This window comes from Haematobia irritans, chromosome 3 (assembly GCF_050003625.1).
Source record: "Haematobia irritans isolate KBUSLIRL chromosome 3, ASM5000362v1, whole genome shotgun sequence".
Classification (NCBI taxonomy): Eukaryota; Metazoa; Arthropoda; class Insecta; order Diptera; family Muscidae; genus Haematobia; species Haematobia irritans.
Window position 1 is genome coordinate 24799660 of NC_134399.1, and position 23381 is coordinate 24823040.

The 23381-nt window shown below is 32.4% G+C and overlaps 1 protein-coding gene across 4 annotated transcripts; it reads left to right on the forward strand.

The window, feature by feature from the left end:
• Nucleotides 1–117: 117 nt before the first annotated feature.
• Nucleotides 118–22114, forward strand: LOC142229929 (peptidyl-prolyl cis-trans isomerase-like). 4 transcript variants are annotated; one of them, XM_075300531.1, is made up of 2 exons: nucleotides 118–498; nucleotides 21659–22114. In XM_075300531.1, exons 1-2 carry the CDS (start codon nucleotides 295–297, stop codon nucleotides 22082–22084), a joined length of 630 nt encoding a protein of 209 aa, XP_075156646.1. In that variant the 5' UTR covers nucleotides 118–294; the 3' UTR covers nucleotides 22085–22114. The 4 variants fall into 4 exon arrangements, with proteins under 4 accessions (XP_075156646.1, XP_075156644.1, XP_075156643.1 ...); XM_075300529.1 differs by lacking the exon at nucleotides 21659–22114 and adding an exon at nucleotides 19583–20082; XM_075300528.1 differs by lacking the exon at nucleotides 21659–22114 and adding an exon at nucleotides 18942–19475 and having other exon boundaries at nucleotides 144–498.
• Nucleotides 22115–23381: the final 1267 nt, after the last annotated feature.

The window sequence follows — 23381 nt, forward strand, 5'->3', positions numbered from 1 at the left end:
CACTTTATTTTCATAGACTTCCTAAGAAATTCTGGTACAAATTACAATCGCTTTCATTGTGTTTATTATTTGGGAGATTTCCACGCTTCCTTTTGGGAATATTCTGCGGAGTTGCATATACACGCAGTGGGCAACACCATAAGTTTCTTACGCAATTTTTAAAAAGGTTAAAATACCGCTATACTGCACACTTGAAGCAGAACACACGTGAATACTCTGAAAACTTGTTAGCGAAGTAACTTCGATTAGTTATTTTCAAATCAGGTAAATTAAACACAAAAGAACGCTAGCAAAATGTCTTTCCTAGGGGCAACACTGGCACGCTGCTGCCGTCAAATGTCAGTTGGCGCAGCGCGACCTATCGTTTTCAACAGCGCCATTACGAATCAGTTGCAGTTTGGATTTCGTGTACGTAGTTTCGCAAGCAAAATGGGTCTGCCTCGAGTTTTCTTTGATATGACCGCTGATGGTCAGCCTTTGGGCCGCATTGTCATGGAGGTAAGAAAAGATGGAAAAAAATTGCTTTCTTCCTATTTAATTGGCTACATTTTCATAGAAGTTTAGATTACATATTTGCAAAATTGTTTTTCTTTTGCCGGTAGACGTCATTTAACATTACAAAAATGTAGATATAGATAGTGCGTGCTTGTGTTTTATGGTGTGAGTGTTGGATTTAAGGAATTTGAAATATTTTTCGGCAATGTTTTTTTTTCTTTAGTGCCGACAAAAATAAAAGTGAGGTTAGAATGAGGCAAATTATTGCAAAAATACAACTTGCAGTTTTTGCAAGAAGGAAGGAAAAATCTTGGGGAACGACGCCGTCATTTATAGTATAGTGTATTTGCAAGAAATGCGGGGATGTGTATGTGAAATGATTAACCTAGGGACGCGCATGTGTTGGTTCAAAGAACCGAGGAGCATAGCGTGGCCGGGTGTTGGTGAACGAAGCGATGACATATTGTAATAGAAAACGTGAGAAATGGGAATCCATCTCTTTCGAGCAGCATACGAGATGAAATGTGGCAGATATGATGATGAAGAATAATAAGAAAAGAAAGTGTACAGCCAACCAATTCAGAATCCGTAAACGATTTTTTTCTCGTTGGCGCGCTTATCAGTAACATGCTACCGGCCGGTGGCGGGAATTGTTGATGTCATGTTGTGTTTTTGGGGAATGCGTTTGTTGGTGCGGCCAATTGTTTTTTTGAATAAAGCTTGTTTCATTATATAGCTATATCCCCCATCCCTCTTCGAACCTCGTGTTTCCACTTATTACCCTTTTTTGGATGTGTTGGTACAGTGATAGTATATATATGTGTGTGTGTGTGTGTGTGCGTATAAGATCGCAGCGGCAGCGCTGTCTTTATACTCTTCGGAATTTTTCCATTTTGTTCTTTTTTAGAATTTGTGTGACTATTCAAACACGTTTATTTACTCCTCAATATTACATTAAAAATTGTTTCCTCCACACCATTTGACTACAATTTAATGCAATTTACAATTGTCTCTGGACAAAAAAAGTGTTAAGCATCTGACTGGGAAAAAATGACCAGAGATGACCTTGAATTTAAGCGCATGAGTTGTATCAAAGAGGTTCTATGCACTATGTACATACTAATATGAAAAGAAAATCCCAATAGGAAAAATCTTTGCGAAAGATATATACATATGAATGTAATAAAAGGCATCCACGCTATGTAGAGACTAAAATTGGAACTGGTCCGAGTATTTGCACCAGTTTTGGGATCTTTCCAAAATCGATACTGTTAAAAAAAAAAAAAAAAACAGATCTAATAGCCTCGGTTAAGATTTTAATATTGGGAAAGATATATATACATATAAATGTAACAAAAGGCATCCACACTATGTAGAGACTAAAATTGGAATTGGTTCCGAGTATTTGCACCAGATTTGGGATCTTTCCAAAATCCATACATTTCTTATTAAATTCTTGCCTAGGGTGTAATTTTAACTTTTCATTAAAAATCAATATCTTTGGACATAATGGTTTTTGTTTTATTTTGCTATCGAAGTATAGGACGTATTATTTCTCAAATTGATAATTGTTTTCGTTATACGAAAAACGTTGTTTCGCGACTCGGAATATATTTGGAACATACGGAATTTTACTATCCCTCCCTATCCCTCCCTATACAATCTAGCTTGTTGATTGGATTTCTTTGGTTTCCATATATAATAATGTTGTAAAATGCCCTCTAATATCCATAACCATCAGGAATCATTTCTACACTAGTCCGGATCAAACCAATTTTTTCGCTTTGGTTGGTCCCTCCCTTAGCATCTCAAAATGGTTGAGTTCATTTGCAAAATAGAATCCGTCAGGATTGAAATAGTATTATAATGGAAGTCATCAGTCTGTCTTTAACAAACAGCCACCACTATCACCGAACCGAAAAGTCCGAAAAAAACCAAAATACTTCCCATAGTAAATTGATATCTCTCATCATAGTAAAAAGTTACGGTTTCCAACAGGCCCCTAAGGCATAGATATACAAAACATGAGTTTCGGTTTTTGTTAGAAAATCAATATCTTCTTCAGGGGAGATAATACAACAATTATACCCATGCATATGTGCCACAAAATTTTGTATGAGACTCGCCCTAATACAATTTGATTTGATTTTGATCATGGTTTCTCTTTTTTTTATTTGTATAAATTTTTTATTTGCTTAATTTTTTTTTATTATTTGTTAATTTTTTTTTTGTTTGTTTATTTTTTTATTATATTTGTATTGTTTTTTTATATTATATTTGTATTATTTTTTATATTTTTTGCTATATTATTTTCTAATCTTTTTATTGTTTGTTTCCTCTTTTTTATTTTTTTATTATTTCTATTACTTGTTTTATTTTTATTATTTGTTTTATTGTTTTTATTAGTTTTGTATTATTTTTTACATTTTTTTATTATATTATTTTTTGTTTTTTTTTTATTTTTATTTTTTTTAATATTTTTTATTTTATTTTTATTTTTTTTATTATTTTTTTATTTTTTTTATTATTTTTTAAATTTTTTTATTATTTGTTTTTTATTTTTTTTAATATTTGTTTTTCTTTTATTATACCCACCACCATAGAATGGTGGCGGCGGTATAATAAGTTTGTCATTCCGTTTGTAATACATCGAAATATCGATTTCCGACTATATAAAGTATATATATTCTTGATCGGGGAGAAATTCTAAGACGATATGACCATGTCCGTCTGTCTGTGTTGTAATCACGCTACAGTGGTGTGCCAAATGTGCCAAAAATGGTGAGCAGCGGTCCATGTTTTGGTATGGTCCCCATATAAACCGACCTCCCGATTTGGGGTCTTGGGCTTATAGAAACCGTAGTTTTTATTATCCAATTTGCCTGAAATTGGAAATCTAGAGGTATTTTGGGACCATAAAGAGGTGTGCCGAAAATAGTGAGTATCGGTCCATGTTTTGGTATAGCCCCCATATAGACCGGTTTCCCGATTTTACTTCTTGGGCTTACAGAAACCGTAGTTTTCATCCAATTTGCCTGAAATTGGAAATCTAGAGGTATTTTCGGGCCATAAAGAGGTATTATTTTTAGTATTATTTTTATTGTTATTCCATTTTATTTTTTTCCTTTTTATTTTTTACTTTGTTTTTATTATATGGGCCTAGAAGAGACGATTACGAAAATACTACAAAAATAACTTTATATTTATAAAATATCTTAACCAATATAAAGATTGAAAACCTAGTAATAATAAATTGCAATTTAGTAAATAATAGATGAAGATGCATCTATTGCGTTTATAGCATCACAATTAATATCGTGGGGAGTTTTTTGGGTATATTTAAAATAAGTTATAGGCAGTATGTCGAAGAAATAGTCTTTAAAAGAAGGTTGAAAAGGTTTAACATTTTTACATATGGAGTCTTTAGTCCCAAATTCAGATGAATTTATAAGGCAAAACATCATAAATCGTAGTACGCTTGGCTAGTCTGAGCTTTCGGTCGTATTGCGGGAGACTGTTACATTTACCCTTTTATCCAATTAGGACAATTAGCTACCAATTTTTCATAGGTTTGTTTCATTGCTTTGTTCTTTCAATACTTTATATGGATGACAGTGTGTTATGTTTATGTTTCTTTGCTTTTTTCTTTAAATTAAATGCTTTTATACAATTTTGATATATTTTACTTGGTGGCTCTAATGCTTAGCTCTTTTGATTTTTTTTATTTCTTGCCTGAACAAATCTTAATGAGGGCTTTGGCCTTTGCACAACATTCACTCGAAAATAGTTTTAATATACTATAATATTTATATCCTAAACAAAAGTATGGTAAAGAATTTTATAATAAGATTGTCCATGGAGTTGCAAATGTTTAGTTTTTTTTGTTTTAATAAAATAAAATATTTTGGACATTTGATTAGACAAAGGACTGCAAGAATTAAGTAAATTGTTTATATTGAAGGAAATGTAGTTCAATATTGGCCAGGACTTACGATACTACAACGAAAATATACTTTCCCTGAACAGATCGAGAAGAAAGCGGAAAGTCTAAATTTAAGAGCTATCCCCCTTTTCTGTTTTACGAATTCGCAAAACGCAAAATTTTCCTCTATCGCTAGTTCCCGAACCACAAATATATATATAATACAAAATTTTTACATACTTTTCCTATATACATATAAGGAAATTAAATGGCAGAAAATTCTTGTCAAAATATGAAGTTCAGAATTTATTTACAGATACAAATTTTGCGTTTTACGAATTCGAAAACCAGAACCTATCCATACTATGGAACATTATTAAAATCTTCTTCAGTAGCAAATCTATATTTTCTGTAGTTCCAATTGGGTAGAAAAAACCCAAAAGTCCATAAAAGCATTAAATTTTTGATAAAGATTAAGGGTGGAAATTTATTAAAGCAATAAAAAATAACCAACAAATGTTTTGGTGTTGTCATAAAGTCATATTGTCGCGTGGATTCTTTGATATATTAGCCAATATTTTGGTGATTGTTGAATAAGAGCCAATTTTTTGCAATATGAACTCTTTTTGTTTTGTCTACTGAAAATGCGGATGGTACGTCACAATTTGTGTGCAGTCGTTATATGTATCACACACAGAAAATATTGTCAATAGAAAAATTTGGCAAACTATGTGGGGTGATCAAACTATGTAAATTTCTCAAAATACATAAAATTAGCCAATATCCGATTGCAATCATTAACAATCAATCAATGCCTTCAGATTTCGCATGGCTTATAACTTGTTCTCTGCATTTAGATATTTTGGATTTAATCACATTAATACCTAAAAAAATTTTTCATAGGCCTACAGTTTTTTAATCGATTTTTTTATAAATTATATGTCAAATTTTTTTTCTTGTATAAGTTCCTCCCATCACTACCATTCTCATATACATTAATGAGAACAAATTATATATTCAGTGATTTGCCGCCTGTATTTTTTGACATGAAATATTTTTATGAGCCATATAATTGTAAATATTTTATTTGTACGTGTAACTATGTGTTTGTTTAGCACTTTGAGAGTGGGATGTTGTTCCTCCCATGACATTAATGTTTATTTAAGCGTTTGTCGTCCCTATAGTTATAAACGAACAAAAAACAACATTTTAAATGGAAAACAATTTGAAAAAATGACAGGACATGCCATGGCTATTTGAAAAATAAATGAAAACAATTGCAAATGACCCTAAACTGCATTGAATGTTGTTTTGCTATAATATGTACATAGCATTTGTTGTGCGATTTGTGAAAATAGATCAAAGATAGTTAACTATTGCTGGGAATTCTAGGCCAAAGGCTACTAGTAGTAAGGTCTCATCATGTCCTTCTATGTTAGTGTCCTTACACACTGGTATTGGCATGAGATAATCGATTAATTACATTTCGAGTACAGTTGAAAGGTCACTTAATGGTATAACTGTCTAGCTACGGGGGTTATTACTGACATGCTATATTACTGTTGCTTTTATTGTTGTATTCTGACACGCGTCCTTCCACGGATTGAAATGAAAAAAAAAAAAAAACAGGAGGCAATCAAAAGCCAAGTCTTTAGCTTTCAAGTAAGTAATCAATGTAGTTGCGTTATCTATAAACTTGTGTAAAAATATTTATAAGTGAAAAACTGATTGATTATTTTATTTAGCAAAATCTTCAATATACATTTCTACCAAAAATAAAACGTTTTATTAATAAAAAAAGAATAGCTTTACAATTCGTAGGCTTTCATGTTTTTCGCTTTTTTCATCCAGCATACGTATAATAACTTCTACAGAAATAAAATTTTGTCAAAATTTTATTTCTATAGAATATTTTCTCAAATTGTTATTTCTATAGAAAATTTTGTCAAAATTTTATTTCTATAGACAATTTTGTCAAAATTTTATTTCTATATACAATTTTGTCACATTTTATTTCTATAGAAAATTTTGTCAAAATTTTATTTCTATAGAAAATTTTGTTAAAATTTTATTTCTATAGAAAATTTTGTATAAATTTTATTTATATAGAATATTTTCTCAAATTGTTATTTCTATAGACAATTTTATCAAAATTTTATTTCTATAGAAAATTTGGTCAAAATTTTATTTCGATAGAAAATTTGGTTAAAATGTTATTTCTATAGAAAATTTTGTCAAAATTTTATTTCTATAAAAAATGTTGTCAAAATTTTATTTCTATAGAAAATTTTGTCAAAATTTTATTTCTATAGAAAATTTTGTCAAAATTTTATTTCTATAGAAAATTTTGTCAAAATTTTATTTCTATAGAAAATTTTGTCAAAATTTTATTTCTACAGAATATTTTCTCAAATTGTTATTTCTATAGAAAATTTTGTCAAAATTTTATTTCTATAGAAAATATTGTCAAAATTTTATTTCTATAGAATATTTTCTCAAATTGTTATTTCTATAGAAAATTTTGTCAACATTTTATTTCTATAGAAAATTTTGTCAAAATTTTATTTCTATAGAAAATTTTGTCAAAATTTTATTTCTATAGAAAATTTTGTCAAAATTTTATTTCAATAGAAAATTTTGTCAAAATTTGATTTCTATAGAAAATTTTGTCAAAATTTTATTTCTATAGAAATTATTGTCGAGAATTTTATTTCTATAGAAAATTTTGTCAAAATTTTATTTCTATAAAAAATGTTTTCAAAATTTTATTTCTATAGAAAATTTTCTCAAAATTTTATTTCTATAGAAAATTTTCCCAAAATTTTATTTCTATAGAACATTTTATCAAAATTTTATTTCTATAGTATATTTTTTCATTTTTTTTCAACATTTTATTTCTATAGGAAATTTTGTCAAAATTTTATTTCTATAGAAAATTTTCTCAAAATGTTATTTCTATAGCAAATATTCCCAAAATTTTATTTCTAAAGGTAATTTTCTAATTTTTTTTACATCAAGAATTCTACCAAGCTGCCAAACTGTAAAAAATCTACCATTTTTGGTAGAATTCTACCAACTGTGACAACCGCGTTTCCTATTCGATTTTTTAAGGGTCTATAATTCTCAGTTGATTATCGTTGACCTTTTTATTGGAATATTTTTCATAGTTTCTGCTGTAGGCCGATGAAAAAAAGTAAATTTCATATATTTTTGACTTCGTTAATACCATTTTCAATGATTCAATCTTCTTGCTTATAAACCGATATCCCTATTAGGTTTCTTGAGCGTGCTGAGGTCAACTTTTTTAACAGGCCAAATGGAAAACCGGGAATTGGCACATTTTCGTTGGCCCTAACCTTTAAAAAAGATACGCGTCAGACCATTGGTTTCTTTATGAGTGAAAGAAGTAGATTTTTGGCGGTCAGATCCTCAGGTGATGAACATTTTTCTCAGCCAGTAGTTTTCAGGGATTTCCACTAATTGGAGACTCATTTTCAAATGCGATCTTTTTCGGCGATTTCTTCTTCGAAACGGTCCAATAACGATATGTAATAGTTTCTGTTAATGGTCTTCCTTTATAAAAGTAGATCAAATTATACCATGCGCTTTCCCACGCGAAGTCACATGTATACACACGCACAGTTTAAAGGTTTGGTCCAAATTCTATGAGTTTTCCAATTGTCTTATTTACAGCGCATTATCGTCCTTTTTTTTGTCCATACACAAGCCATGTTCGAAGAAGTATAATTCTCTGACGATTTTTCATTTTTAAATCCCCCATAATGGTTCACATCGGTTCAATATCTAGGCTCCCAACAAGCAGTTATCCCCATATTGCTTATTGAAGTCGAAATTTTATGCCATTTGCTTGCAGTTTGGAATACAATGAAAACTTTTTAAATGCCAAATTGGAGTTTATCTATTTGGCATTTTTTTGCGTGGAAAGCACAAAGAATACACTGAAGGTTAGGTTAGGTTAGGTTATGTGGCAGCCCGATGTATCAGACTCACTTAGACTATTCAGTCCATTGTGTTAATACTTAGGCCTGCAAATCAATGTTTTTTTTCTTTCCCTCGCTCATTGTATTAGGTGTCCTTTAATGAAAGTGTTTTAGATAATTTTGTCTTTATATCACTTGTGACCCTATAACGTAATCTCTAGCCACATTTCTTATGTCATCTTTATAAATGTCTAAAATAACACACACGTACACACATGAAACATGGTTTACACATGCAAACTGCTCGATAACTTGTTCTAGTGATTCATTCTCCATATGATTAAACATTTGTGCAAATTTTTTGTGTTTTATGTGAGAAATTTCGCATAGATTATAACTTGCTTCAAACACGACTGTGGGTTGTTGTGGTTTTTGGAAACAATATATTTTTTTTTATATATTGTCACCCGTTAGTGGAGATTTTTTCTCTCTCCCATAGTTAAGAGCAAATAATATAATTGGTCAGTATATGTTTCAGTATTAAATGAACAGCTTACTGTGTAGCTATCTGCAATCACGTGAAAGCTTTCAAACAATATCAATGAATAAGCGCTTTTGATTATACACATTGGATTGTGTTTTTTAAAGCCCGATATTTTACTAAATGTAACCGCAACTTAGTTTGTTTAACTGGAGGAGGCAGCTTGGTTGGCCGATGGACCCAGTAGTTGGTTTATCCTGTACACAAAATCCGCTTGCATTGAATGCCATTGGTGATAGAATAAATGTTTACAGCAAGAAATTGGCGATATCAGCCTTACAATCCCCACTCACAAAATTAAGCAAGCCTCTTTAATGTCAAGGGACGATGGCAATGTTACCAGTTGTTTTTTGTATTTTCCTCAAATCAGTATGCTTTCATCCCCAAAAATAGCCAATTTTAATGGAAATTCCCTAATAAACTTCTCTATATATATTATTATTGGCTTCTTTTTATGGAATAAATCAACAAAAGTCTATACTAATTGGCATTTAAATTTATGGACAAAAATAGGGCATAATAAAAAGAAGACTGCACCAAGTTTTATAATCTATACAGACATCCGATTTTGAAATAAAAAAACGTACAATTTGTGTTTTGTAGTTTGAAAAAAGCTTTCAAAGATGTCCATAATGAAATAAAACAATATTCATGTGTACAAAACAAAATTCAATAAAAAAAATCATAAACCAACCTACTGAACTTTATATCTTTAAATTGTCCGTGTATAAAAAAAAACGTTAAGCCGGGGTAGTGAAAAGATGGGAGACCTAATTTTTATTAAGTAGGGGTAGTGAAAAGATGGGAGACCCAATTTTGATTAAGCAGGGGTAGTGGAAAGATGGGAGACCAAAGGCAATTTGCAATCAACCTTTAGTTTCACAAAAACGTTTTTAATGTTTTCAATCAAGTTCAAACAAAGTTTTAAATTTTTTTTTATTTTGAACTCTGTAGATACAAGGAAACCGAATGGAAAATATTTTTTGTTCCGTTTGAAGTTACAAATATTTTTGAAACACTGTTTTTTTAATTGTTTTTTACAAAAACGAAAAATAAAACGTTTTCGAATATCTGAATCTAAAGCACAAGGGTATGGCAGACAAATATTTCGATGCGTTATCAGAAATGTGCATAATTTACCATAGTCATTTTTTACGCTTTGCGGAATTACATGGAGAAGCAGAAAAAATGTTTCATTTCTGTATAATGCGCGCGAAACTAACATATAAACTAACTAACATAATGTCGAGTCAGAATCTTTCTTTCAAAAAATTTACAATATATAAAAATTCCACAAATTTCTGTAAATTTATCATCAAACTCCCAAGACCATAATTAAAAAATGACCCAACTGAAGGCGTAATTTTTAACAGGTTGGCTCAAATCCCCGGTCTAACAAAGAAAAACACATTTTTTTTGTCAAAATTCGTTTTTATTATTCAACATAGTTCCCTTCAAGAGCGATACAACGATTATAACGACCTTCCAATTTTTTGATACCATTTTGGTAGTACTCCTTCGGTTTTGCCTCAAAATAGGCCTCAGATTCGGCGATCACCTCTTCATTGCAGCCAAATTTTTCCCTGCGAGCATCCTTTTGAGGTCTGAGAACAAGAAAAAGTCGCTGGGGCCAGATCTGGAGAATACGGTGGGTGGGGAAGCAATTCGAAGCCCAATTCATGAATTTTTGCCATCGTTCTCAATGACTTGTGGCACGGTGCATTGTCTTGGTGGAACAACACTTTTTTCTTCTTCATATGGGGCCGTTTTGTCGCGATTTCGCTCCAATAACGCCATATAATAGTCACTGTTGATGGTTTTTCCTTTCTCAAGATATTCGATAAAAATTATTCCATGCGCATCCCAAAAAACAGAGGCCATTACTTTGCCAGCGGACTTTTGAGTCTTTCCACGCTTCGGAGAAGGTTCACCGGTCGCTCTCCACTCAGCCGATTGTCGATTGGACTCAGGAGTGTAGTGATGGAGCCATGTTTCATCCATTGTCACATATCGACGGAAAAACTCGGGTGTACTACGAGTTAACAGCTGCAAACACCGCTCATTCAAAATCATTTTGTGGATTTTTTTTTATGTTTTCGTCGGTAACCACCTCTTTCGGGCGTCCACTTCGTTCACTGTCCTCCGTGCTCATTTCACAACGCTTGAATTTTGCATACCAATCAATTATTGTTGATTTCCCTGGGGCAGAGTCTGGAAACTCATTATCAAGCCAAGTTTTTGCTTCCACCGTATTTTTTCCCTTCAGAAAACAGTATTTTATCAAAACACGAAATTTTTTTTCATTTTTTGTTTCACAATAACAAAAGTTGCTTGACAAAAGACGCTCTATCTCACAAAATAATTGACTTACAGACGTCAAATTTTGACACGAATCATTTGAAGGTTGGTACCATATAAAAATAATATGCATTTAATACTAGCGACGCCATCTATGTGTCAGGCCGGGGACTTATCAGCCAACATGTTAGATTATTCTGACATTTGTATATCAGAAAATGGGTGGATCCAATAAGATGTTAATATCATGAAAGTATAGAAATCAATAAATTATATAAAAATTGAAAAGTTGCGACAAACTGGAGCACTGATGCCAGTCCTGTGACAGGACTGGCATCAGTGCTCCTTTAAAAGCAATTTGCTCCAATTTTCCTTAGGGCTCATAGGTTAGGTTAGGTGGCTCGCTTAGACTATTCATTCCATTGTGATACCACATTGGTGAACTTCTCTCTTATCACTGAGTGCTGCCCGGTTCCTATAATTTAATATTCAACTTTTCATTTACGAAGTCTTAGGCGGATGCCATTGTTAAATTTTCGTCCATTTCTGCATATGGCGAGAGAAAATTCCATGTCATAGTCACAAGATTTTTTTATTATCAATCCTAGGAATCATGAGTATATAACAAAGGGAACACATGTGAAACTTCGAAGTTTCTTTTAATGAAGTTGCATCCCAATCGGATGGATGTGGGAGGAGTTGAAGAAGTCCTCAGAGCTTGGCATGGTTAGATTTAGGTCTTTTGTTTGGTCGAGAGCCCTTAGAACCGATTAATGGGACGAATTAAGATCTGGATTCCTGCAATCAAGGCGAGAATAAAATCCCGAAATTGCAAATTCCATTTTTTAGGTAGGCTTTTACGACGTGGCATCCCACAATTGAATACTGTTGAATTGTGTGCATAAAGGATATTTACAATATATGGTGGTTCATACTATCTTTTATCGAAACCAGGCAGCTATTTATCAAATGATCTGCAGGAAATTGTTGATGTTGTTATTAAAGTCCAATAAATTCCCCATTAAAATTTAAAGAAAGATCCCAATTGTCTACCTTATTCCATAGAGCCCAAAAATATAAATAATTTCCTTAAATCCTTCTGTATACGCCCATTTTCTCTATGTATATTCCTTTTTGGTAATTTTGATTTTTCTAAAAAATTATTATACCCAAGAACTAATAACACCACTACATAAATATCTTTCCTTTACTACAAGTAGAAGTCCTTATAATAAAACTACCATACCATAGCCTATTTCTTTTATCTTGCATCTAATCATTTTTTTGTGGTCACCCATGTTCTTATGTATATTCCTGCAGCTCCGTAGCGATATTGTTCCCAAGACCGCTGAGAACTTCCGTGCTCTTTGCACTGGTGAAAAGGGTTTCGGTTACAAGGGCTCCTGTTTCCATCGTGTCATTCCAAACTTCATGTGCCAAGGCGGTGATTTCACAAATCACAATGGCACTGGCGGAAAATCCATCTATGGCAACAAATTCGCCGATGAGAACTTCACTTTGAAGCATACCGGCCCCGGCATCTTGTCCATGGCTAATGCTGGTCCCAATACCAACGGCTCTCAATTCTTTATCTGTACCGTAAAGACCGCTTGGTTGGACAACAAGCATGTTGTCTTTGGTCAAGTTGTTGATGGTATTGATGTTGTTAAACAAATCGAAGGCTATGGTTCTCAATCGGGCAAGACGAGCAAGAAGATCGTTGTCAGTGATTGTGGTTCTATGTAAACATCCTCCGCATCTACCACCCACACAAAGTGCGTTTATGCCACAACATCAACAATAGCCACACATAAAAACAAAAATCAAGCAACCAACTATATATAAATATATTTTATTAATTGTAATTTTAAGAAAGTAAACGAGAGAAAAAGTCCTGTCACCAAACAGGACAAACTAAAATAAAAGGAAACATTTAATTCCATTTGGAAAAAGCAAACGTATATGTGGTGTGTATGCAGCAGCAGTAGTAGTGGTTTCTTCGTATGAACTTATGAAGGATATTGTGTATCATCGCAGGATCGTTGGCCTATCTGCCGCTGCAGTCTCATCATCAGCCACATCATTCCTTTCCTTTCTAACAACAACTACCAATTTAAAATATGCTTAAAGTATACTTATTGTAATTGTTCTCTTTAATATTTCCAAAATGAAATTCTTTTTTATTATTTTACAAAAATAAAACATTCTATTTTTTTCCTGCCCAAAAGAATCCTACAATGTGTTTGTTTGTATCTACTTACAATTTGCTTTACCGTGTATTTGTAGTAACCTTCGGGAGGGGATATAATGCCACCTTTTCGTATTAGTATCGAGGAGAATATGAAATGATTTGTAATTATAGCAAACATTTTGACACCATACTACAACGCGTGTTGGAAATTAATTCCCACGATGAAAATAAATAATCCTTGAAACCATTTGATTTTTTTTCTAAAATTTGCCATATAGATTTTAATGATATATTGTGCGAAATGCTATTGCAATTATACTTGTAACGTTTCCCGCAATCAATACAAATATAAGTTCGAAGTGAGGAAAATTTCAAAACAAAAAATCAATTTGGTCATAATATCATATCTGGCACCATTTATACAAGTAAATATTTCATAATGTAAAAGTAGTGTAGTAGAAGAAAATTGGTGCCAAATTTGTTTTGTTATTTTGTAAACTGGCCTGTCATTGGCCAAAATCCAATACCTTCCACCCTGGCGAATGGTTCCCTTCAAATAGATTCACTTTTCGCTTTGCTTTCATCGTGAAAAGAATTTTGGTTGTTTTTAATTTTAAAACAATTTGAAAAAATTGGTTTTATTTCAAATTCAAATATAATCATATCCACATAACATAATATTTTGTTAATTAACAAGTAAGAGCATAACATTTTTCATTTCAATAAGTTTTCAATTTCCTTTAAATATTCCAACACATAAATAAATTCAGCTGCTTTTAAGCAATCACCAATTTTTAGCCAAATAAGATTCTCCTTGCTTTCACCGTGAAAACTTATGTGTATTTTTCCCATCGGTGGAGGGAAAAGTGTCTCATATGTTAGAACAACGCCGAAGGGAAAAAGTTCCCCTCAGCCTTTCACGTGAAACTAAAAAAATACACGAATATGCACAGTTGCAAATAAAATTTAAAATATTGGATATGCGGGTATACTATGGATTTAAATAGGACGTTTTTTTTTAATTTCGAAAATGTCTTCTGCGATTTCAAGAAAAACAAAAACTTAAGATCAGCAAAAAAAATCGGAAGTTCTTCTCACGGCACAACTTTAAAAGAACTTGCAAAAATGCCCTCTCAAAGATGGTCTTTATTTTAACTGCACATTTGAGTCAATTTTTATAACTCGCTTTTTATACCCTGCGTCACACTGTGGAACAGGGTATTATAAGTTAGTACATATGTTTGTAACACCCAGAAGGAGACGAGATAGACACATGGTGTCTTTGGCAATAATGCTCAGGGTGGGCCCCTGAGTCGATATCACCATGTCCGTCTGTCCGTCCGTCCGTCTGTCTGTGAACACATTTTTGTGATCAAAGTCTATGTCGCAATTTAAGTCCAATCGCCTTCAAATTTGGCACATGTTCCTAATTTGGGTCAGAATAGAACCCTATTGATTTTGGAAGAAATCGGTTCAGATTTAGATATAGCTCCCATATATATCTTTCGCCCGATATGCACTAATATGGACCCAGCAGCCAGAGTTTTATACCGATTTGCTTGAAATTTTGTACAACACATAGTCGTATAGTCAAGTGTGCAAAATTTGATTGAAATCGGTTCAGATTTAGATATAGCTCCCATATATATCTTTCGCCCGATATGGACTTATATGGCCCCGGAAGCCAGATTTTTGGCCGAATTTGGTTGAAGTTTTGCACTAGGAGTACAATTAGTAGTATAGTCAAGTGTGCAAAATTTGATTGAAATCGGTTCAGATTTAGATATAGCTCCCATATATATATTTCGCCCGATATGGACTAATATGGCCCTAAAAGCCAGAGTTTTGGCCCAATTTGGTTGAAATTTTGCACAGGGAGTAGATTTAGCATTGAAATCGGTTCAGATTTAGATATAGCTCCCATATATATCTTTCGCCCGATATGGACTAATATGGTTCTAATAGCCACAGTTTTGGCCCAATTTGGTTGAAATTTTGCACAGGGAGTAGATTTAGCATTGTAGCTATGCGCGCCAAATTTGATTGAAATTGGTTCAGATTTATATATAGCTCCCATATATGGCTTTCGCCCGATTTACACTCATATGACCACAGAGGCCAGTTTTTTACTCCGATTTAGTTGAAATTTTGCACAAGGAGTAGAATTAACATTGTAGCTGTGCGTGCCCAATTTGGTTGAAATCGGTTCAGATTTAGATACAGCTCCCATATATATGTTTTTCTGATTTCGACATAAATGGTCAAAATAGCAACATTTTCCCTTTTAAAATCGCCTCTGCTTAGTCGAAAAGTTGTAAAAATGACTCTAATTTTCCTAAACTTCTAATACATATATATCGAGCGATAAATCATAAATAAACTTTTGCGAAGTTTCCTTAAAATTGCTTCAGATTTAAATGTTTCCCATACCTTTTTACTAACATTGTGTTCCACCCTAGTGCATTAGCCGACTTAAATTTTGAGTCTATAGATTTTGTAGAAGTCTATCAAATTCTGTCCAGATCGAGTGATAAATATTTAAATGTATGTATTTGGGACAAACCTTTATATATAGTCCCCAACACATTTGACGGATGTGATATGGTATCGAAAATTTAGATCTACAAAGTGGTGCAGGGTATAATATAGTCGGTTCCGCCCGACTTTAGACTTTCCTTACTTGTTTTCAAATATTTAATGGGAAATTTATTTTCTTTTTGTTTCAAATATACAATTTTTTTGTTTCTAAAATACAAAATGGTACAAATTATTGAAATTTAGCCGAAAAAATGTTAAATCCTTTGTAGAAAAATTGCGATTTTTTCAACATATTTCATGAAAAACGTTCTAGACAAGCGTTATAATGCATTAAAAATCATAAAAAATTTTAAAAATTATTTATTTGTCAAAATATCACAAAAATTCTTAATTCACATCCAAAACACTGAATTCACCTCACACCTTAACCCTTTCACTACCGATGTACACCTAGAAGGACATTCGAAAAAGACACCAAATTCTAATTTCCCACTTAGTTTTGATTTATTTCTCAATGTTATTTTAAAGTAGAGGCTTTAATCTAAATAAGCTATAAATATTTTCCAAACTGGTGAGCAAAATACATTTTTAATAACTTCTTTAACAATAAACGTAACGTACGAGAATTTGAGACAATTTTTCTACTGTATGTTTCTAGTAAATGGACATTTATACAAAAACTATAGCTGATACTTTTACGGGTCCTTTTTTGAATTTTTCTCACACTGTGAAAGATATTATAAGCCAAATAGCGCTTATTTTCGTATATTAGGACATTTTGTCACAATTCAAGAATCAAATTTTCAGAACAAGCTCATATAGCTCTTGAAGTAATTGAGGTAGGTTCTCAAAATGACAATTTTTGTTCTACATGCTTTTAGTACAAGTAAAAGTAAAAGGAGCCACCGTTAGCATGCCCGCCTTGCATACACAAGGTCGTGGGTTCGATTCCTGCTACGACCAAACACCAAAAAGTTTTTCAGCGGTGGATTATCCCACCTCAGTAATGCTGGTGACATTTCTGAGGGTTTCAAAGCTTCTCTAAGTGGTTTCACTGCAATGTGGAACGCCGTTCGGACTCGGCTATAAAAAGGAGGTCCCTTGTCATTGAGCTTAACATGGAATCGGGCAGCACTCAGTGATAAGAGAGAAGTTCACCACTGTGGTATCACAATGGACTGAATAGTCTAAGTGAGCCTGATACATCGGGCTGCCACATAACCTAACCTAACCCTAGTACAAGTAAAAACAGAAGAAAAATTAAAAATGTTTAATATTAGGTTTATTTTGGTAGTGAAAGGGTTAAGAAGTGATGCAAATTCAGTGCAGCGGCTGTCGAAATGGTCCATCCTATGACAAGCCCATATTAAATTCATCGCTTCTGCATAAATTATGCACCACTTCCGGATCCAAAAAGAATATTTTCACTACTTTTTTGGCGAGTCCTTATAAACCGGAATATCCATGCCAGTACTGGGTCTCTCAGCACTAGAAGTGTCCAGTGGTGAAACTATAGGCCCCAACGTCTCAGTAGGGGAACTGTAAACCCGAAGTTCTCAAAAGTGGAATTGTAGGGGTCAAAGGCTCAGTAGGGGAATTGTAGGCCTAGAGAAATGTTCTCAAAATTACGTATTTTTCGTTTATTGTTAAAGAAATTTATAAAAAAGCATTTTATTGCTCATCAGCATGGAAAATATTTCTAGATTATTTAGATTAACGCCTCTCCTTTAAAATAAAATCGAATAATAAATCGTTTTCGAATGTCCTCCTAAGTGGACATTGGTAGTCAAAGGGTTAAGGGATGATCCGAATTCAGTGTTTTGGTTGTGAATAAAAAAATTTAATTATATTTTGTCAAATAATTTTATATTTTTTAATGATTTTTTAATGCATTCTAACACTTGTCTGAAACGTTTCAACTCAAATATTTAAAAACAAAAATCGGAATTTATCCAGAAGGGGCATTTTTGGAAGTGATTTTAAAGTTGTGCCTTTAGAACAACTTTAAAGTTTTATGCTGGGTTGTGCATCGTTTAAATTTTGTTATCTTCGATATATATTTTTGTATATATATTTATTTATTTATTTGCAAAACTTTTTCCAATTAATAAATTATTGATAAAAAAATCCAATGAAAGTAAAAAAGTCAAACGGCTCTTTTTTCAGTTAATAAATTATTGATAAAAAAATCTTTAAAAGAAATTCAATGAAAGTAAAAAAGTCAAACGGCACTTGTTCAAATCCGAGCGTGGTGACATCTTTTTTTAATTTAACCTTCACTATTTTTGATTTTTTAATGATTTTCTATTCTTTGTTGTCAAAATGTAAGTGTGCAAGATTGAAATTTTCCTTTTGCAAATGGGCAAATAGTAATTGTACTTTCGCAGACTTGTCCAAAAGAACTGCATCGGAAGTTGAAAAAACAAAATCGATGCAGGATCCCGGGATGCGCTTTAACAAAATGTTTGTGAAAAAATTTCAAATATTTTTGCTGGCCTGATATGGACCAATTATTAGAGATCATATACTAATAGCAAGTACCAGATTTCAACCGAATCGGACTAAATTTGATCCTCCAAGATGATCCAGAAGTTAAATATTGGGGATCGGTTTATATGGGGGCTATATATAATTATGAACCGATATGGACCAATTTTTGCATGGATTTTAGAAGTACCAAATTTCTACCGGATTGGATGAGATTTGCTCTTCCAAGGAGCTTCAGAACTCGAATATAAGGTCACATTTGCAATACCATCACATACTGTTAATGTAAATACTACATATTATTAGGTGATGTTGGTGATTTTGCTATCAGTGTATATGTGTGTTGTCTATGGGGTGGGGTCTCTATTTAAGAATTTTTGTTAGGTTAGAATTTAGGTTTTTTTTTAATACAGCAAGAAATTACTAACAACTACACATAATTCAGCCACAATATAAATTTCCTTCTGTTTGCTGTATTATTATATAGCTTTGCTCATACCATGCTTCTGAATATTATTTCCCTTGCAGTTACGCTCCGATGTTGTACCCAAGACCGCTGAAAACTTCCGTGCCCTTTGTACCGGCGAAAAAGGTTTCGGTTATAAAGGCTCATCATTCCATCGTGTAATACCAAGATTCATGTGTCAAGGTGGCGATTTCACAAATCATAATGGCACTGGTGGCAAATCCATTTATGGTGAGACTTTCCGCGATGAAAACTTCAAACTCAAGCATACCGGTCCAGGAATCTTGTCCATGGCAAATGCCGGCCCACACACCAATGGTTCCCAATTTTTCATTTGTACCGACAAAACTGAATGGTTGGACGGCAAACATGTAGTATTTGGATCCATTGTCGAGGGCATGGATGTCGTGAAGAAAGTCGAAAGCTTTGGCAGTGATTCGGGTAAAACCAAAAAGAAGATAGTTGTACAAGACTGTGGTGAATTGAAGTGAATGTATGGAGAGTAGAATGAATGTATTTTCTTATTTTTTTCATGTTAACATTTGAAGATTTCAATAAATATCATTTCATGAGATTTCATTAAAACCAACCAACAATATCGCTAGAAAGCACGAGTATTATTGCCCCTACATTTGATTTGTCCCTTTCCCCCATAATATGGGGTATTTGAGTTTTTTAATTAAATCAAAGACATATCTTACAGTTACGCAAAGATGTGGTTCCAAAAACAGCCGAGAATTTTCGCCAACTTTGTACAGGTAAAAAAGGCTTTGGTTACAAGGGCTGCTCTTTTCATCGTGTAATACCAAACTTTATGTGCCAAGGCGGTGATTTTACCAAAAACGATGGAACCGGGGGTAAATCGATTTATGGAACAACATTTAAAGATGAGAACTTTAAGCTTAAACACACCTGTCCTGGTATACTTTCAATGGCAAATGCTGGACCCAACACAAATGGTTCTCAGTTCTTCATTTGCACCGTGAAAACACCCTGGTTGGATGGTTTGCATGTGGTCTTTGGTATGGTTATACAAGGCATGGATGTTGTTAAGAAAATTGAATCGTATGGCTGTCCTGAAGGCCGTCCCATGAAGGAAATTATAATTGCCGATTGTGGTGAAATAAAATAAACGCAAAGAATTTGGTGTAATAGGCAGTAGTAAGATTGTGTTTCACAGTGAAAAAAAAATCCTCATTTTAATTTAATTTGTTTTAATAATTAATTTTTATGTTAGCCTGGTAATTAATTGTAAATTAAGATTAATTTTCATAAATTGGTACATTCCAGAGAATGAAGCCACCGACCAGTATTCAACCACGGTTGTCGATCGAGCCAAAAATAATCTACCAAAATTTGGAGAAAAAACTACCAAACAAAAATCTTATATAGAAAATGTTATTTCTATAGAACATATTGTCAAAATTTTATTTCTATAGAACATTTTGTCAACATTTTATTTCTATAGAAAATTTTGACAAAATTTTATTTCTATATAAAATTTTGTCAAAATTTTATTCCTATATAAAATTTTATTTCTATAGTAAATTTTGTCAAAATTTTATTTCTATAGAAAATTTTGTCAACATTTTATTTCTATAGAAAATTTTGACAAAATTTTATTTTTGTAGAAAAATTCGACAAAATTTTATTTGTACAGGAAATTTTGACAAAATTTTATTTCTATATAAAATTTTGTCAAAATTTTATTTCTATATAAAATTTTGTCAAAATTTTATTTCTATAGGAAATTTTTTCAAAATTTTATTTCTATAGAAAATTTTGACAAAATTTTATTTTTGTAGAAAAATTCGACAAAGTTTTATTTCTATAGGAAATTTTGACAAAATTTCATTTCTATAGAAAATTTTGACAACATTTTATTTCTATAGAAAATTTTGACAAAATTTTATTGTGTAGAAAATGTCGACAAAATTTAATTTTTATAGAAAATTTTGTCAAAATTTTATTTCTATAGAAAATTTTGTCAAAATTTTATTTCTATAGAAAATTTTGACAAATTTTTATTTCTGTAGAAAATTTTGTCAAAATTTTATTTCTATAGAAAATTTTGACAAAATTTTATTTCTATAGGAAATTTTGACAAAATTTTATTGTGTAGAAAATTTCGACAAAATTTTATTTCTATAGAAAATTTTGTCAAAATTTTATTTCTATAGAAAATTTTGTCAACATTTTATTTTTATATACAATTTTGTCAAAATTTTATTTCTATAGAAAATTTTGTCAAAATTTTATTTCTATAGACTAAAATGTAGTCGCAAATTAATGAGAAAATTATTATCTGAGAAAGAAACTAATTCATCCACTCAAAAAATTTCTAGATTACCTTTTTATAAAAATTTGGTACAGCAGAGATTAACAAAACGAAAACTTGATTGTATGATCAGTTGTACAACTAATCTCATAGCGGTTTGGATTCCACCATTTTGATTTGTTTTGTGTTTAACTGACCAGGACCGAATAGAAAAATTTTTGCCGCCAACAAAAATGGGTCGTTTTCATTCTCTGGTCCATTCCCTCTCAAGTTGTATGGACATATCCGAGCAAACGATTTATTATCATTTTTTGTTTACCCTTTTTTTTTGGATTTTCATTGTGAAACTGTAAACTTAGTACCCATTTTCTGGTAGAAAAAAATTTTATAAATATATCTAACAGTATTTTATGCTATTAATTGTTGAAAAATAAATATGCCATTAGAAAAACCAATAATGAGTCATGTCTTTTTATTGAATATTGTAAAATTTTCTTACAGCTTCGAGTTGATGTTGTTCCCAAGACAACGGAAAATTTTCGCGCTCTATGTACTGGCGAAAAAGGTTACGGCTATAAAGGATCTTCGTTTCATCGTGTAATACCGAATTTTATGTGTCAGGGAGGTGATTTTACCAATCATAATGGTACTGGTGGCAAATCTATTTACGGCAATAAGTTCGATGATGAGAATTTCGTTTTGAAACATACGGAAGCTGGTACTTTGTCCATGGCAAACTCGGGACCCAATACGAATGGCTCACAGTTTTTTATTACCACAGTGAAAACGGCATGGTTGGATAATCGTCATGTGGTCTTTGGTCGTGTCATTGAAGGCTTGGATATTGTAAAGAAAATCGAAGCTTTGGGAAGTCAATCGGGTAAAACATCTAAAAATATCCTTATCAGTGACAGTGGACAATTGTAAACGAAATGAAAATAAATTTTTATAATTGAATATTTACGATTTTTTTTTGAAAAATGTAAAATAGAATCTTTTTTTTGGAACAAATGCACTTTACCACAATTTAAAAAAAAAAAAATAGCGGTAGAAGACTGTATTTTAAAGAAAAACTTTATGTAAAAAATTTATTCGGAAAGAACTAGTTTGAGATATCGAACCCTGAAATTTAGTATTCTTCTTATTATTTCTGGAAAATATGGATTAAATAAAAATAAGATTTTTTTGTGTAATTCCTGCTTCGACCGAACACCAAAAAGTTTTTCAGCGGAGGATTATCCCACCTCAGTAATGCTGGTGACATTTCTGAGGGGTTTCAAAGCTTCTCTAAGTGGTTTCACTGCAATGTGGAACGCCGTTCGGACTCGGCTATAAAAAGGAGATCCCTTGTCATCGAGCTTAACATGGAATCGGGCAGCACTCAGTGATAAGAGAGAAGTTCACCAATGTGGTATCACAATGGACTGAATAGTCTAAGTGAGCCTGATACATCGGGCTGCCACCTAACCTAACCTAACCTAACCTTATGTAATTGGTATGACATAACAGGTTGGCTGATAAGTCCCTGGTCTGTCACATAGATGGCGTTGCTAGTATTAAATGCATATTATTTTTATATAGTACCGACCTTCAAATGATTCGTGTCAAAATTTGACGTCTGTAAGACAATTAGTTTGTGAGATAGAGGGTCTTTTGTGAAGCAACTTTTGTTATTGTGAAAAAAATGGAAAAAAAGGAATTTCGTGTTTTGATAAAATACTGTTTTCTGAAGGGAAAAAATAAGGTGGAAGCAAAAACTTGGCTTTATAATGAGTTTCCGGACTCTGCCCCAGGGAACTCAACAATAATTGATTGGTATGCAAAATTCAAGCGTGGTGAAATGAGCACGGAGGACGGTGAACGTAGTGGACGCCCGAAAGAGTTGGTTACCGACGAAAACATCAAAAAAATCCACAAAATGATTTTGAATGACCGTAAAATGAAGTTGATCGAGATAGCAGAGGCCTTAAAGATATCAAAGGAACGTGTTGGTCATATCATTCATCAATATTTGGATATGCGGAAGCTCTGTGCAAAATGGGTGCCGCGCGAGCTCACATTTGATCAAAAACAACAACGTGTTGATGAATCTGAGCGGTGTTTGCAGCTGTTAACTCATTATACACCCCAATTTTTCCGTCAATATGTGACAATGGATGAAACATGGCTCCATCACTACACTCCTGAGTCCAATCGACAGTCGGCTGAGTGGACAACGACCGGT

What these genes read in the sequence shown, in the direction of transcription:
- LOC142229929 (XM_075300529.1), top strand. Translation starts at nt 295, where the DNA reads ATGTCTTTCCTAGGGGCAACACTGGCACGCTGCTGCCGTCAAATGTCA. An exon ending in TGGGCCGCATTGTCATGGAG is followed by an intron (nt 499 to 19,582) that starts GTAAGAAAAGAT and finishes CATATCTTACAG; the next exon opens with TTACGCAAAGATGTGGTTCC.